At 43.0% G+C, this 13,931-nt stretch overlaps 1 protein-coding gene and 1 long non-coding RNA gene across 7 annotated transcripts in view; one reads left to right on the forward strand and one right to left on the reverse strand.

The window, feature by feature from the left end:
* On the reverse strand, window positions 1–12,766 carry LOC149865940 (uncharacterized). 2 transcript variants are annotated; one of them, XR_016441813.1, is made up of 3 exons: window positions 12,629–12,766; window positions 8,351–8,446; window positions 1–6,944 (listed from the first exon to the last, which is right to left on the reverse strand). It is a non-coding gene; the product is annotated as an uncharacterized LOC149865940 (long non-coding RNA). The 2 variants fall into 2 exon arrangements; XR_016441814.1 differs by lacking the exon at window positions 12,629–12,766 and adding an exon at window positions 9,433–9,534.
* The window catches only part of SOCS2 (suppressor of cytokine signaling 2), an 18,260-nt gene continuing 16,159 nt past the window's right edge, over window positions 11,831–13,931 (forward strand). Inside the window, exons 1-2 of one of the 5 annotated variants that reach the window (XM_090042690.1) lie at window positions 11,831–12,360; window positions 12,836–13,244. In XM_090042690.1, the coding sequence (XP_089898816.1) occupies window positions 12,160–12,360; window positions 12,836–13,244 (610 nt within the window). In that variant the 5' untranslated portion in view covers window positions 11,831–12,159. Of the gene's footprint in view, window positions 12,361–12,589; window positions 12,725–12,835; window positions 13,245–13,931 lie in introns of those variants that run through there. The other 4 variants (XM_090042692.1, XM_090042694.1, XM_090042695.1 and 1 more) reach the window with 4 other exon arrangements.

Here is a 13,931-nt window from a genome sequence, read left to right on the forward strand (position 1 = left end):
ACCTTAAGAAAGATTTTATTTTTTTCAACATGCATGGCAAGTTTCAATGAATTATTCATACAGTAATATAGTAAAAAACAAAAAGGACATAATGTCCAATACAAAGAACTTCTCCAAAAATGCAGACCATTACAGTTCCTCCTTCCTTCCTCTCAGAAAAAGCTTGAATGAAAGGTTTTGCAGCATGTTTTAAAATGGAGATGTGAGCTGGGTTGCACCAAGGCAGTTTCAAAGAGGTTAAAGCCAGAGGGGATCATTAGATCATCTAGTCTTGTCTAATCATCACAGAGCATTAAATTTCACCTCTTCAGTTGAGGCCAACAAGAGCTTAATAGAAACATAAGGAGAAGCTGGTCAAATAGATCTGGGATACTTTCCAATCCTGTCATAGAGGGTGTCTTTTTTTTTTGGTGCAGTGCTCCTTGAACAAGCTTTAGATAAAGTGCCCCAGGCTACTGGAGCATGGTAATTACCACACTCCAGCAGACTTGATTAATCTGTAATCAGTAATTACAGCGTATTAGAGCAGCCTCTGCTTGTGTATAGGCACCCATAGATTTGAAACAGAAATTCCATAGCAGTGGTCTGAGTTCTTTGCAGCAGAAAAAACTTTTTTCTGTAGTCAAAAAAAAGAATTAAAATGGTCATTTCCGGGGAGGCAATACCATGAGTTTATCCAGGGATGTCTGGAATCTAACAAGTCTGAGAACCACTGCACTAAATGAAAATAAGGTTGGCCCTAAATAGGCCTTCATTTTTAAGGAAAGACCATTCTCAAAATACAATGTGGGAATTTCCATGTCTATGGAAATAGTATGAAAAATACAGAGAATATTCTTAACAATTAAGCATGGATAAAAAGGAAAACAGCTTTCTATTTAGACTTGTGATGGCATAGTTGTTTTTACTGTTCCTGAGTTTCACTAGCATACAACCCTCATATACTGACCCTGTCACATCTATATCTGCTGATTCTAAACTGTGTTAGGTGTTTTCTCCCACATATTCTTAAAGATAGGTAGGACTTCCCTGCTAACTTAATTTTAGAATGTTCTTTTTTATTTTCCAACACTACAGATTTTTACCATTTTCCACTTCTTTCCCTTTCACCCATTACTATTTACCCTTTAATTCTTAAAGATAACAGATAGTGAATAATTGGATTTTTGTGTTTTAACTTCCTTAAGGTGATTCACTTATAATACAGGATGGATTTTTGCTGTCTTTAGTCTATAGAGGACACAGGGTAATGGGCTCCTAATTTAAAATGTACAAAATAATGAAAAAAATAATATTTAATCCAAGCATTAAATTCAATGAATTTTACTATTACAATTTAGAAAAGTTCTTAATTCTGTTAATGCAATTATAGTATTTAGACTGCTGTGCTTGATGGAAAACATACATAGAAGCTGGTTGTATGAAAAGCATGATTGATCTGGAACTCTGATTTGTTTCAGAAGGAAGAAACAAGTCTGCTGTGCCCTATTTCATTGACTGATGCAAGGTATAGTCTAAATGGGATTTTATACTCTATGCTACAGTTTGTTAGCTTTTCCTATCACAAAAGGCAATGTCATAGAACAGAAGTAGCCAGGAGAACCTGACAGTTCTGTTAGCTTGTTACTATAAAGATCAAATAAGTAATGACAGATACAGGGAATACCTGATTCTTGTGATAAATGTTCACATTTTAAGAAGGATCCCCATCCTTCAGCTGTTATGAAAGTGCACGTATAAAACTCTCAGGAACATACTGCAATAGTTTCATGTTCCATGTTCACAAGAAGCTCTACAAAGAGGCTTCGTAGAAGCAGAATCCAAAGGTGAAATTTGGAGCCTACTGCAGTTAACGGGAATTTTGCCTTTTATTTCAGTACAGCCAGGATTTTGGCCCATGACTTCGCTGTATGAGAATTTATCAGTGTGCCATTAAAGATGCCCTGTTCTTACCCAAGGGCAGGGTGAATTTACACTGCTGTAAAAGGTGAGCCTACAGCTTCTGTAGACATACCCAAGCTAACTTTTTTTTATCCGAGCTAGCCAGTTTAATGACAGTATAGCTGTAACAGCACTGGGCTCAGTACAGGAAACAAATCTCACCTAGTACCCTGACTAAATGCTCAAGCAGTTCACCTGGGGAGTTTAAAGTTAGCATAATTATATCTGGTCAACAGAAGCTGTTGTTGTACATTTGGTCCAAATGTGCATTAACAGCTCCTGTTGACCAGATATAATCACGCTAGCTTTAAACTCTGCAGTGCAGGGCATGTATCTACAGCAGCACAGAGCTCAGCACAGGCTTACTGCTTGAGTGTTTCGTCAGTTAGGAGATGGTGGGGGCAGGAAGCTGCTGTGGGTCTGACTGGCCCCAGATCAGACTCAGCAGTCTTCTCTTCACTCTGCTTTGTATGCAAGTATAAGATGAGAGGCTTTTTTCCCTCCTGCTGAGGGGCAAAAAACCTCAGCTTGTATTCAAGTGAATATGGTATATGTAAATGAGTGGTTGCCTCCCTCACTCCTGTATGAGCCTTTCCAGATTCATTCTAATCCTCCTTAAATGGGGTGCTTCAGCCAAGAAACAGATGTAGAGCAGCAAGTGGCTTTAGGATTGTTCTTTATGCCTCACTTACCTCCCACTCCAACAACTGTATCTGGTAGTACTCACTGCTACAGAAATGAACATCCCTTTAAATAATGAACACCAGTATGAGCAAAATGCAGGAAAGATCACTAGTCTTTAATGTTTTTTATGTCTCAGTCTTCTGAAGATCCAAGGAAGGCTACTATAATGCTCCCAAGTAGACACATCTGAGAGAAAAATAAACAAAGGTTTTAAAAACTTGCTGGAAAAGTAAAAAGAAAAAAGAATTAGATCAGAACTCCCTCTACTCCCTTCGTGGGTATTTCTGAATAGACTTACTCTTGCCCTGATCAGTGCTACTGAAAAGTTACTGATAAGGTGAGGTAGTTAAATAATCTAAGTAGAGAAACCATTTTGGTAATTTTCAGAAAAGAAAATAGTCATTTAAAAAATGAGGCACTGGAACCGTTTTCATGTGTAAAATGCTTTTTCATGTGTAAAATCTTCTGTATACTTTTTTAAGTGTCCTGATTTTTTTTTTTTTTAAGGGTTTTGTTTTTTAAAGAGCAACCCCAAGAATAATGCATAGGCTTTGCTGGCCACACACATTACTTGTTCAATAGGTTTCATTTACCAGTTTCCCCCATAAGTCTAAAAGATTTTCACACTAAGGGCCTGTTCCTGTAGAGAAGAGTTTTGTATGAAGATCCCAGAGCTAATCTATTGTGCAGTATTCAGCATATAAACTATCCCCTGGAGCTTCCTTAGATTTTTTTCATTGCCTGACACAGGGAACTTTGCCACTGATGTAATCTGCTGAAGCGTACAAAGACATGAAGTAGTTATGGATTCTCATGTACAAATGTATAGTGAGTCAGATCCTCAGCTGGTGTAAATTAGTGTAGCTTCCTGGATTTTAATACCGCCACACTGATCCATGCCAGCTGAAACTCTTGTCTGAGTTATCTCTGTATCATTGTACAACACAGATACTTGGATGCCCATAGTAGAGATTCACAAAAAAAAAAGGCTAAAAAGAAAGGAGTACCAAATTAAGCCAAAAGAACAAGCTCTTTTTTCTGTGATTCATTTGTGTGGCCAATAACAGAAGGTTAGGAGTTTCAGGATCAGATCACTAGGGTGAAATCCTGGCTCTACTAATGTCAAAACTACCATCAGCTTCTACAAAGGTAACATTTCACTCCTCAGGTTTTGTTGGTTTGTGAGTTCCTAATCAAAGATAAAGCTGATTATTGAACATTTGTGTTACTCTTTATCTGTCCCTGCAACAAGGGCTATGAACAGCATGAGAAGGGGCAAAGAGGCACAAAAACAAGAAAATCCCTTAGCAAAGGACTGTCTTAACTACATATACTGTGCTTTTTTAAATTCTTGAGATTTGTAGGTATTTGAAAACACTCTATCTGCTTGCAGATGTATCTTTTCCCCCAAAATCAACCCCCCAAAAATTGTGGTGCCTGTCTTAAGCACTAAAACTGATTTCCTGCCTGAAATAGAAGCTCCCTATTTTGATTTCTACTGTACTGTGTAGCAGCAGTAGCCCTACTATTCAGGCAGCTGAGGGAGTCAATTGACTTAATGGTGTATCATTCTTCACTCAACAGGTGTTAACCATAGTCTCGCCTTTTTAATGGTTGTGATGTTCCATGCAATAAGCCGATCTTTGTTTGCCCAATTTTGCTGTCTGCTACCTGTTCCTGGTCTCTCTCCTATTTCACAGCCTTGGAGACTATTTAGCTCTTTTCACTATCAAACATCTATCCAAAACCAAACTTCAGCAGTAGCTAGGGTTTTAGCTTTAGTTAGGCAGGAAAGGGAGGGTGAGTTAGGTGAAATTAGGCTCTGTCCCTGTTCTATGCAGTTATAATCCTGGGAAAAAAATATTTTTTCTTCATTCTGCCTTCCCAGAAACAAGATACAGTAGGTATGGTATATGAGAAAATATGGCACCAAAGTCTTCAGGCATTCCTTCCTTTCACCTGAGATCACCCCTCCAGTACATCCAAAGTTTGTCAGCGTCTTAGGCCAAGCAGTTTCTTCTGCCCTTTCTCTGGTGCGGGTCCTGTGGACATCTGTCAATAATTACACAGAGCATCATCCTGCTCTCAGCATTTCTGTAATGGGTGACTGAATGACTTAGCCATTGGCCCATCTAAGTTAACCTAAGCCTATCTAAACCCTAGATACCTCTCCGTGATGGTACTCCTCCAAAGTATCAAAATTTATTTCCTGAGAAGCTAGTGTTGAGGTGATATTGTTGCCTCAACATCTCCTGATCCAGGAGATGTGCAAAAGGCAAGAATTCTTGTGGGTGGTATCTTTCATTGGACCAACAGTATGGTTGGTATAGACATACACAACTTTTCTGGTATCAGTACCGTTCTTCAGTCCTCTGAAGGGCTTCTGTTTCCAGGGAAGGGCATCTGTTGAGGATGTTGCATAATAGACTGTTCATGCACAAATTTAAACCTGTTAAAAAACCTAACAAAATAGAGTTCCTAATCTGATGTGGAAAGCTTCCTCTCTGTTACATTTGAAATTGGGGAATAGGAGAGAGATTTGGGGAGTGAACTAACTGAAGATACATCTGTTTGACTTCCTCTACAGCAATGTATATTCTTTTTTGTAATGAACACCTAAAGAACAAATACAAAGTTACCGGGACCAGCTAGAGAGAGTGTCTCCGGATGCTGGCACACCTGGGATGATCCTCCTCTGGCTAGTTCTGCCTGAACTGAGTTTGGTTTGTACCCCCAGTAAACATCAAAGCTGTCACAAATCTGGACCAGAGACTCCATTCTTGGCCCCCTTTCAGTCAGAGTCCTGCACCATATCCAACATCTTATGTCAAACAGTTGTTCCATGGTTTAATGCATCTTTCAGCAGTTTCCCAGAATTCAGACTACTCCACAGCAGATGGTGCTGCAGTTTCTTTATGCTTAAATTGATGTGGTCAGAAAAACAATTTGGAAAGTCTGCTTTGCCTTAGGCATCTTTCCAGATCAAATTTATTCCCAAAGGAATAATTTATCAGACAAGTGAGCTCAGAAGAGAAAATGCTAAAAATAGTGCTGAAAGTGTAAATGCATGACAATAGCCCAGAGCAAACAGAAATCTTGCCTGAACGTATATGTATGGCTTCTCATACATAGTGTATGGTTCTCATACATATTGCATGTATGGTTTCTCACACATATTGCTTAAAAAATGAGAGCAATCAAGCACATATCACATGACAGTGCCACTGAATTTGGTTACACTGGACCAAATGGTATCCCTTATTCATGGAAGAAATGGCTACCACAGCCACACATGCCAGTCATGTCTGAGCTAGACAATCCTGGGCATGGTCATGCTGAGTGAGGAGTTCTATACCCACCCTGCAGTCATAAGAAATAAGACTGCTTGACTGTGGAATCATGCAAATGAAGTCTTCACCCATCATAGGCAACACTCTGGGTTCCCACTCTATGGGAACTTTTTTAACATCAGAGGCCCCTTTTTCTTCATTCAGGCTTTCAGTTCCTTCACAGAACTGTCAGCTAAAGGACCCTGGAGTTGGGAACCTCATTCATTTTTTCCCAAGCTGTATATCAGCTGCAAAGGAACAGACCTCCCTGAGACCCAGGAGAAGCACTGGGCAGAAAATAGCACAGATGAACTATTCAGGGATCAGCTGTGTCTTAATACACATAATTAAACAAAAGTACAAACTGTTCAGGCTTGTGAGCATGATATTCCATGTCCAGCCTCTGTTTATAATGAAATGAAGGAAGTAATCCTTTGTCTCCTAAACCATTTGATGATTCACAGCATTCTTGGTATGATCCTCATCTGACTGTCTTTCCATGGTACTGCTCTAAAGAATTCACTGTCAGGAATCCATCTTCAAGTCCAAATAGTTCAGTGTGACTGAAACCATCTTAAGATAAGAATTAGAACAGCAGTTCGGCTTTCTAATACTCTTATTCTGACCAGAGACTAGTGAATCAGATCATGCTATCTCTCTGCTTTGTACATTCAGTCTTTCTTTGGTGCTGCCCGTTGTACATTCTGCTTTAATTCTCCACATTAGCTTCAGAGCTGACTCTTTGCCACCAACCAAATGGTAATTACCTACAGTTCATCAGGGCATAGGAAGGCTGCATGCTCATTATATGCTAGAAAAGCTTGTTTCACAAACATTTATACTCCTTTTATTTAAAAAAATAGGGCTACCAACTGAGACAAAAAGCTTTTGAGCTCCTTCAAGTATAAAGTCTTGCTTTTTTTCCTCTGGCAACTTCAAGAACAGCAGTGCTGAAATATCATCTGACTCCAGCTGTCCTATCTGTAAAATCTGTGGAGAGAGAAATGAGAGTGTGTATATACATATTTCTCAAAAATATCTGAACATCAAGGGAGTGTTTTTCTACAGAGAAATGTGTGCCCTCTTTAACATCCATAAACCAGGTACCTTCTTATGCATTGTGATCTGATCCTTAAAATTCAGTGTATATTTTCCAATGTTTGCTTACAAAGTGCTGTTTCTATTAATGTTTTTGCCAGTGAAGTCATTTGCTAAAATATCACAGAAAGAGAATGCCAGAGGTGAACAGATAGCCAGAGCAAATTCATTTAGAAATGTGAACAAATATTCACAGGTGCTTTCTGAAACATTTACCTATCTTGACTGTGTGTGTTTGTATAGGATTCTACAACATAGAAAAGCCAAGGAACAGAATTTGGCATTGTGTATAGTATCTTTATGCTGTGTAAATTCTATTATTTATATTTGGTTCTCTGTGCCATCAGATTCCACCTTCCATATGCTAGTACTTCTAATTGTAAGTTTATTTTACTTTAAAATGCTAATATATACCCACAAAGCCTATATGAAAATAGCCATTTTGACATGTTTCTATATTAAAAAGTTCTCCAAGTATGTTTCAGAGACCTAAAATGACACTAACCTGGTGATATCACATTATAAAACAGAAAGCACATCATGAAGATCACAGAAAATGTTGAGTGCTCTGCTTTACACATTCACACACTAACTACTTCCAATGCCAAGGCTGAAAAACTAATAAAAGTGATAGAGCAAGATAAAGATAATAGTTACAGTGCTAGACTTGACCCTCCAGCTAACCAGCAAGAAAAACCCAAACAGCAAGAGAAAATAATCCTCATCTATCATCACAATCTTTGCAGGAAAATAAGCTTCTTTCTTGTATTTTATCCTTTAATTCTAGTATCTCCCAATTTATATGTGCATATGTGTTTCCCCCCTTAACAAGTGTCTTTGAAAGCACCAGTGAGTGAAGGTGATGAAGTATACTGAACCACTAAGGATTCTTAGTTAACACAGTTGCATTCTTATTGAACATTAAGAATAAAGAGCAGCCAAAATAGCAGGAAATGTGTTGGCAACAGATTAACATGAACATTGTTTGGTAAAAATCATTGTTTGTTTAATCGAATCATTCTGCTGTTTTAGCAGCTCAGAACAGCAGGCCAATCCCATTTACACAACTATTTGCTTTTCTCTCTGCTATATTTATTTACTTTTTAGGAATGATTTAACTCAATCCATGGAAGCATCAGAAAGAACAAAAACAATCTGTGAAATATACCAACTTTCTGCTTCCTGCAGAGTGAGGCATTCAGTCTTTAAGGGTGTCCAGCACAACCCTTGTTCTCAGCATGCATCTAAAAACTGTTACAATTTGCAAGGAACTGAAACTTGATAAACACATTTCTCACCTCAGAAGATGGGCTGGTTGTTTTGCTGCTGTAAGGAGGCTGTGGCATGATCAGTGGTACTCATAATGTGTGATTTTAATGAGTTTAGCTAAGGACCTGCCAAAACACAGCAAATGATTAGTAACCGGGGATATCTGAGATGCAATACTGAGCCTCTTTAACCAGGAAAAATGTTTTCTGGCCATGGGCAGACAAGGTTCTTTGGGTAAAATGTGATATTTTTTATTAGACCAACTAAATAGTTGGAAAAATTGTGGCCATGGGGTGTTCCAGCAGTTGGAGACTATATCAGGGTACAGAAATGACCTGGCTATGTCCTGTGCTGAGGCTTAAAGAAGTAGGGACAGAGGTTAAGAAAGGCCCAACTACACTGTCTATGTATTCCACTAAGTAGCTGGATAAACCCATTTTATGCCTATTTAGCACAAGAAAACAAATTTACTGTAACCAATAATCTGGACTGAATTCTCTTCACCTCCTCCTCCACTAATTTCATATTACACAAGTAAAACACTGTCCTAACCTGCCAATAAATAGCATACTTTTCAGGAACAAAGTAAAATCATTTCCAGCAAAACATGTTATGTTTTTGCCAAGTGCTGTTACCTCCCTCCTCTGTTATGAGAAAGCATTCTCTCTTTTGTTTCTTTGCTTAAAGGAGAAAATATGAAAATAAATCATCCAGTTCCTCCACCCTCATCTTTGTGAATACATTCACTGAAAGCAAATCAGAAATACCAGTCCATTCTACTTCTGATTTTCAGTAGAGATTTGAACATGCAAGTATTCTCAGTATTCATCGAATATTGCTATAAGGTATATAAATAATTTCAACTAGAGGACAGAGAGCTGGACAGGTCAACTAGACTTATGCACTTTAGAAAGTGCCTGGTAATGGTGACCAGAGATTCCTAAGATCCAGGCTTATACATTTCTGGTTGGACAAACTGTCCTAAAAGCCAACTCAGAAAAAATTCAGAATATTAACTAGAGTCTGTATACTCAAAGAACTGAAACTAAACATGTGCACTAGATATTGCCCTAGAATTATTCCATTAAACTGAGGTAAAATAAAAAAATACCTTGAACCAAAAAGTGAATTAGGTTAAAATCCCTGTTCCTCTCTTTCTCTTCACATCTGTGATTGTTCAGAAATGGGGCAGATTAAAATACTTGTCCTGCCTGCACAAATAAATAGCAAGTCGTAAGAGTGAGTTCACTACACTGCTGCTTTTCTCCCATCTCTTTCTTTTCCTTTCTTCCTCCTCCTCCTCCATTCTTTGTGATTTTCTTACATAGCACAACGTCCACGGCAGACAAAAATTGTTTGCCTCAAAAATATAACTGCCAAAGAAGCTGAAGGAACACTGACTTGCAATGACAGCCCTTTAGCAAGGGAGTTTAAGGCAACTTAACTTACTGCAGTGTATGTGCCCCTAAATCCTACAGGCAATTTGCAATAATTTAATCACATTTTCCTATATTTAAAAAACCCAAAACCTTTTATCTTCCCCATGACTGACTGAAAGACTCATGAAGACAAGGCAAAACATCAGATTAAAGAAAGGAATAGTGAAGTATTAATTTATCCCACTGAAGCTGCAGTACTTACAGAGATCTCAAAAGAGTGGATAAACTTTAACATGTAATGAATGAGTCGCAGTAATGAGGTACTAAAATACGATTTAGAAATGAATTTGCAACTGTAATTTTGAATGTCATTAGTCTTATAAATTGGTCAGTCCCTTAACAGTTTCTTTTAAAATACATTAATTTCTCATGGAAAACTTGCGTGCAAAATACTATTTGAAACATTCTGCGGATTAACGTGCCTTTTTAATTTGTATCTATTGTATAGTGGCATTCAAATGTAAACAAGTTCTTTCTTTCTGAACATTTCCTCTGTCCTTATTTTTACCCATATTCTAGTACAATCTCCTTTTAGTGACATCATAATCATCTTCACAGCAGCTAGTAGTGGTTCAAGTGAGGAAAAAACAGCAGGAGCAGAGGAAGCCTGTCACATACATGACATAAATAAAATGGGAGAAGACATGCATAGAAGATCCGTAATAAAGGCTGCTTTGTCTCTAGATAGAAGGCATTACAAGCTTTTCTAAGATGATCAGAAGGCCTTAAAATGTAGTCCTAATTTTAAAAGCATCTGTATTAAAATAGTATCTCTTGGAGTAACAGATCAGCTCCCTGCATATACTCACTACTATTATTAGCAGCAAAAATACTTTTTTTTTATTGATTTTATTTTCCTTTTGTTACTACTCCAGAGCCAACAGAGCTTTGAAGAGGCGAAATAAATTCAACTCAAGCTCTCCCCTTGAGAGCAGAATTGTTAAATGCATTGGGGACCATGTGGGACATGTTCTTCCCCCACTTGAAAACAAGTGGATTCCATGGGAACAACTAAGGCTGCATTCAAATGCAGACTGCATTTAAAAACATTTTAACTGAACAGATGAAAGCAGGCTTTCACAACCTGCCTGAGGATGCAGGAATCAGAAGGAGCCCTGCTTGGTTTTTAGACAACATTTTGCATTTGAAATATTGGCAGCCAATTTTTGGTTCTGAAACAAAATCCATTTGCCCAAACTCAGGCAGACCTTACAGAAACCCACAATGCCAGAAGTTGCTGGATCATTTTGTGAAGTGTATTTCTGAGTCCCACGAATTGGTGTCATGATTAGCTAACCATTAACACTGGTCATTATCAGCTAGCAAAACTGAACACAACTAACTCTGATCCCTTCACTTCCTCAATATTATTTTTAGAGATTACAAATAATCTCTTTCACCACCTCTGTTTGGATCAGTTCCTCAGACTCTGATTTTGGAAAAACTGCAACCTCAGAAAAAGACAGCGGCCCTATAAAAACGGCCCATCAGGATTTGCCGTTAAACCATGTACGTTTTCTACCCAACTCCTTTTACCTAGTGAACTTTTTAGTAGTAAAGTTCACATCACCTTATCCGTGCTAGACTTCAAGCCTTGACTTGCTTACATACTGGCAGCTGCAGACTATGCCAGAGGCTCCCGTCTATACGATGTGCCTCCCCACAGAAAGGGGTTTTGAATGTCAGGATTAACATTTTGAATTTAAAGAGCATAAAAATTGCCGTTCCCTAGGTCAGCCCATAGGTCCATTTCCTGGTCTCTGGCAGCAAGCAGAGGCTGGAAGGGAGGGGGACCTGAGTTGGGCTGGGGTTTTTTCGCTGTCCCTCTCCCTCCCTCCAACATTCATGGGAGACAAAGCTCTGCCCCTCACTCCCTTGCCCCTTTCCTCCAAGAAAGGTTTTTCTGTTTGTTTGTTTTTATTATTATTATTTGTATCTCTGTCTTGTCCTCGTTCCCAGCGATTGTTTTTTTTATTATTATTATTTGTATCTCTGTCTTGTCCTCGCTGGGTTCCCAGCGATTGTCCCCCTCACCTTTAAATATTATTTTAAGTTTGACCAGGCGTTTCCTCCCAAAGCTCCACAAGTCTCGCCCAGGGAGGGGCTCTCAAGGGGGCTCAAAGGGTCGTGGCTCTTTGTCTGAATGCCCTGCTTTGCTGTGAGGGGCGGGAGGGCGAGCGCTCCCTTCCGCCGAGCCCCCGGGGACGGGGTGACACGGAGGGCCCAGCTCGGGGCCGCCTCCCGGGGGAGCCGGGCGCCCCTCTGCGCGCGCTGCCCTCCGCTGAGAGGGGGGGCTTCCCGCGGCGGGGAGCGGGGCTCGGCGGTCCCGCCGCCCCGGGGCAGAGGAGCGCAGCGGACCCCGCGACGCGGGGGCAGCTGCCGGGCGGGCGCGCTGTCACATGACGCGGTTCCTGGAAAGTTCCTGGAAAGCAGCAGCAGCGGCAGCCGCCGCCGGGGCGGGAGCGGCTGCTGCGGGAGCACTGGCTGGGTGGGGGGAGGAGGAGGCTCTCCCCTCTCTCAGTCCGCGCCCAGAAGCCGGCAGGCAGCCCTCCCGCGCCCTGTCCCGCCCCGGCTGGGGGAGGCGGCGGCGGCGGGCGAAGGTGAGCCGCCGGCGGGCTGACAGGCGCCTCCATGGCAGCGGATGCTTTGTTCTGCGCGCCGCCTGTTCCTCGACAGCGGCTGCGGCGCCCTCGGCGGAGCTCGGCCACCCCCTCCTGCCCGCGCCGCCGGCTCCCTCCTCCGCGCCCGCCTGTCCCGCCCGCGCGAGCTCCAACCTGGATGTGAGGCTCCCCAGGCGGGGGGCGACGCCGCCGGAGCCCCTGCGAAGCTGCGTGCGGCCCGGGCCCGCCTCCCCCGCACAGCTCTTACCTCGCGGTCCGGGTGAAGCCTGCCCTGCCCCGGCTCCACCGCCGCCCGAGTCCTGCCCCTCCTGGACGCGCTGGTGCCGGGCTGCTCCTTAAGCAGGTTTCTCTCAAGGGTTGGGTTCCCCCCCCCCCCAATGCCGTTTCGTTTCTTTTGTTCTGTGGTTTGTTGTTTTTTCTGATTTTTTTTTTTTTTTTTTTTTTTTTGCGCCAGGGATGGTCGCTTCCAGCCCAACTTCCCCCAAAGCGGCCGGGGCTTGCGGCTCCGGGGCCCGATCCCGGCAGAGGCTCCCGGGCCGGCTGCACCCCACAGCCCGGGAGGGTCGCGCCGGCACGAGGCGGGAAGGGCTGCCCCCGCCTCGGCCTCGCCCTGCATGCGGAGCCACGTGTGACCGCGCCGCCGCCCCCGGGGCTAACTCTCTCTCCGTCTCTCCGCTTGCAGGCGGCGGCCGAGTCCTGCACTGCCGGCGGCGCTGAGGGCTCCTCCAAGCCCCGTCCCGGCCCCGGCCTGGACCCCGCCCGCGGCTCCCCCGGCCCCCGCGTCAGCAGCCCGGAGTCGTCGGGGCGGCCCGGGGCCGAGGCGGAGCGGCTGGCCGCCGCCATGGAGGAGCTGCGGCGGGCAGGTAAGCCCGTGCCCGGTGACCCCCTGCGCCCCGCCAGGCGGCTCCCCAAGGCGCCTGGCCGCCCTGAAAAAGCCTGCGTCCTCCCCAACCAGGAGCCCTGCTCCCTCGTAAAGCGAAACCGCGGCTCCAGCTGCAGGAAAAGCCTCGGGCAGCGATTAGCCTGCGGGTCCCAGCGCGGACTGTCGGGGGAAAGGAGCTGCTCAGCCCGGCTTTGAAGGGCTCCCATGCGGCCACACTGGGTGCAGCATCCCTGCCAGTCTTTTCAGCCCCCGCTCGGAAGTCTTTGTTTTTTAGAAACAGATCTTCAAGGCGGACGCTCTCGTGTGTCTCAAGCAAGAAAAAGTTTGGTGGGGGGGAGGCGACCTAGCTGTAGAAGTAGCTGGGTGGGTTTATTTTAGCACATGAGCAGGGGGCACAGAGAAGGACTCCGCAATGGAGGTTTTTTGCCTTGGGTAGAGCCCTCTGAGGAGGCAAACCGGGTCTCCCGGAGCTGCAGTGCTGGGTTTGCAAATCCCTCTCAAAGCATTTGACTTTGGGGCAGACCAGGATGATTAAAAGAAATCTCATTCCTGGCTTCGAGAAATTATCTGGTGGGTGCAGAGTTAGGTTGGACGCTACACAAAACACTCTGATAGTTTCTTAGGTACTTCTTCCATTGCTGGCATATCTTGACATTTAAAAGTTCTA

This window comes from Crocodylus siamensis, chromosome 4 (assembly GCF_052110815.1).
Source record: "Crocodylus siamensis isolate JL-2025a chromosome 4, ASM5211081v1, whole genome shotgun sequence".
Taxonomy (NCBI): Eukaryota; Metazoa; Chordata; order Crocodylia; family Crocodylidae; genus Crocodylus; species Crocodylus siamensis.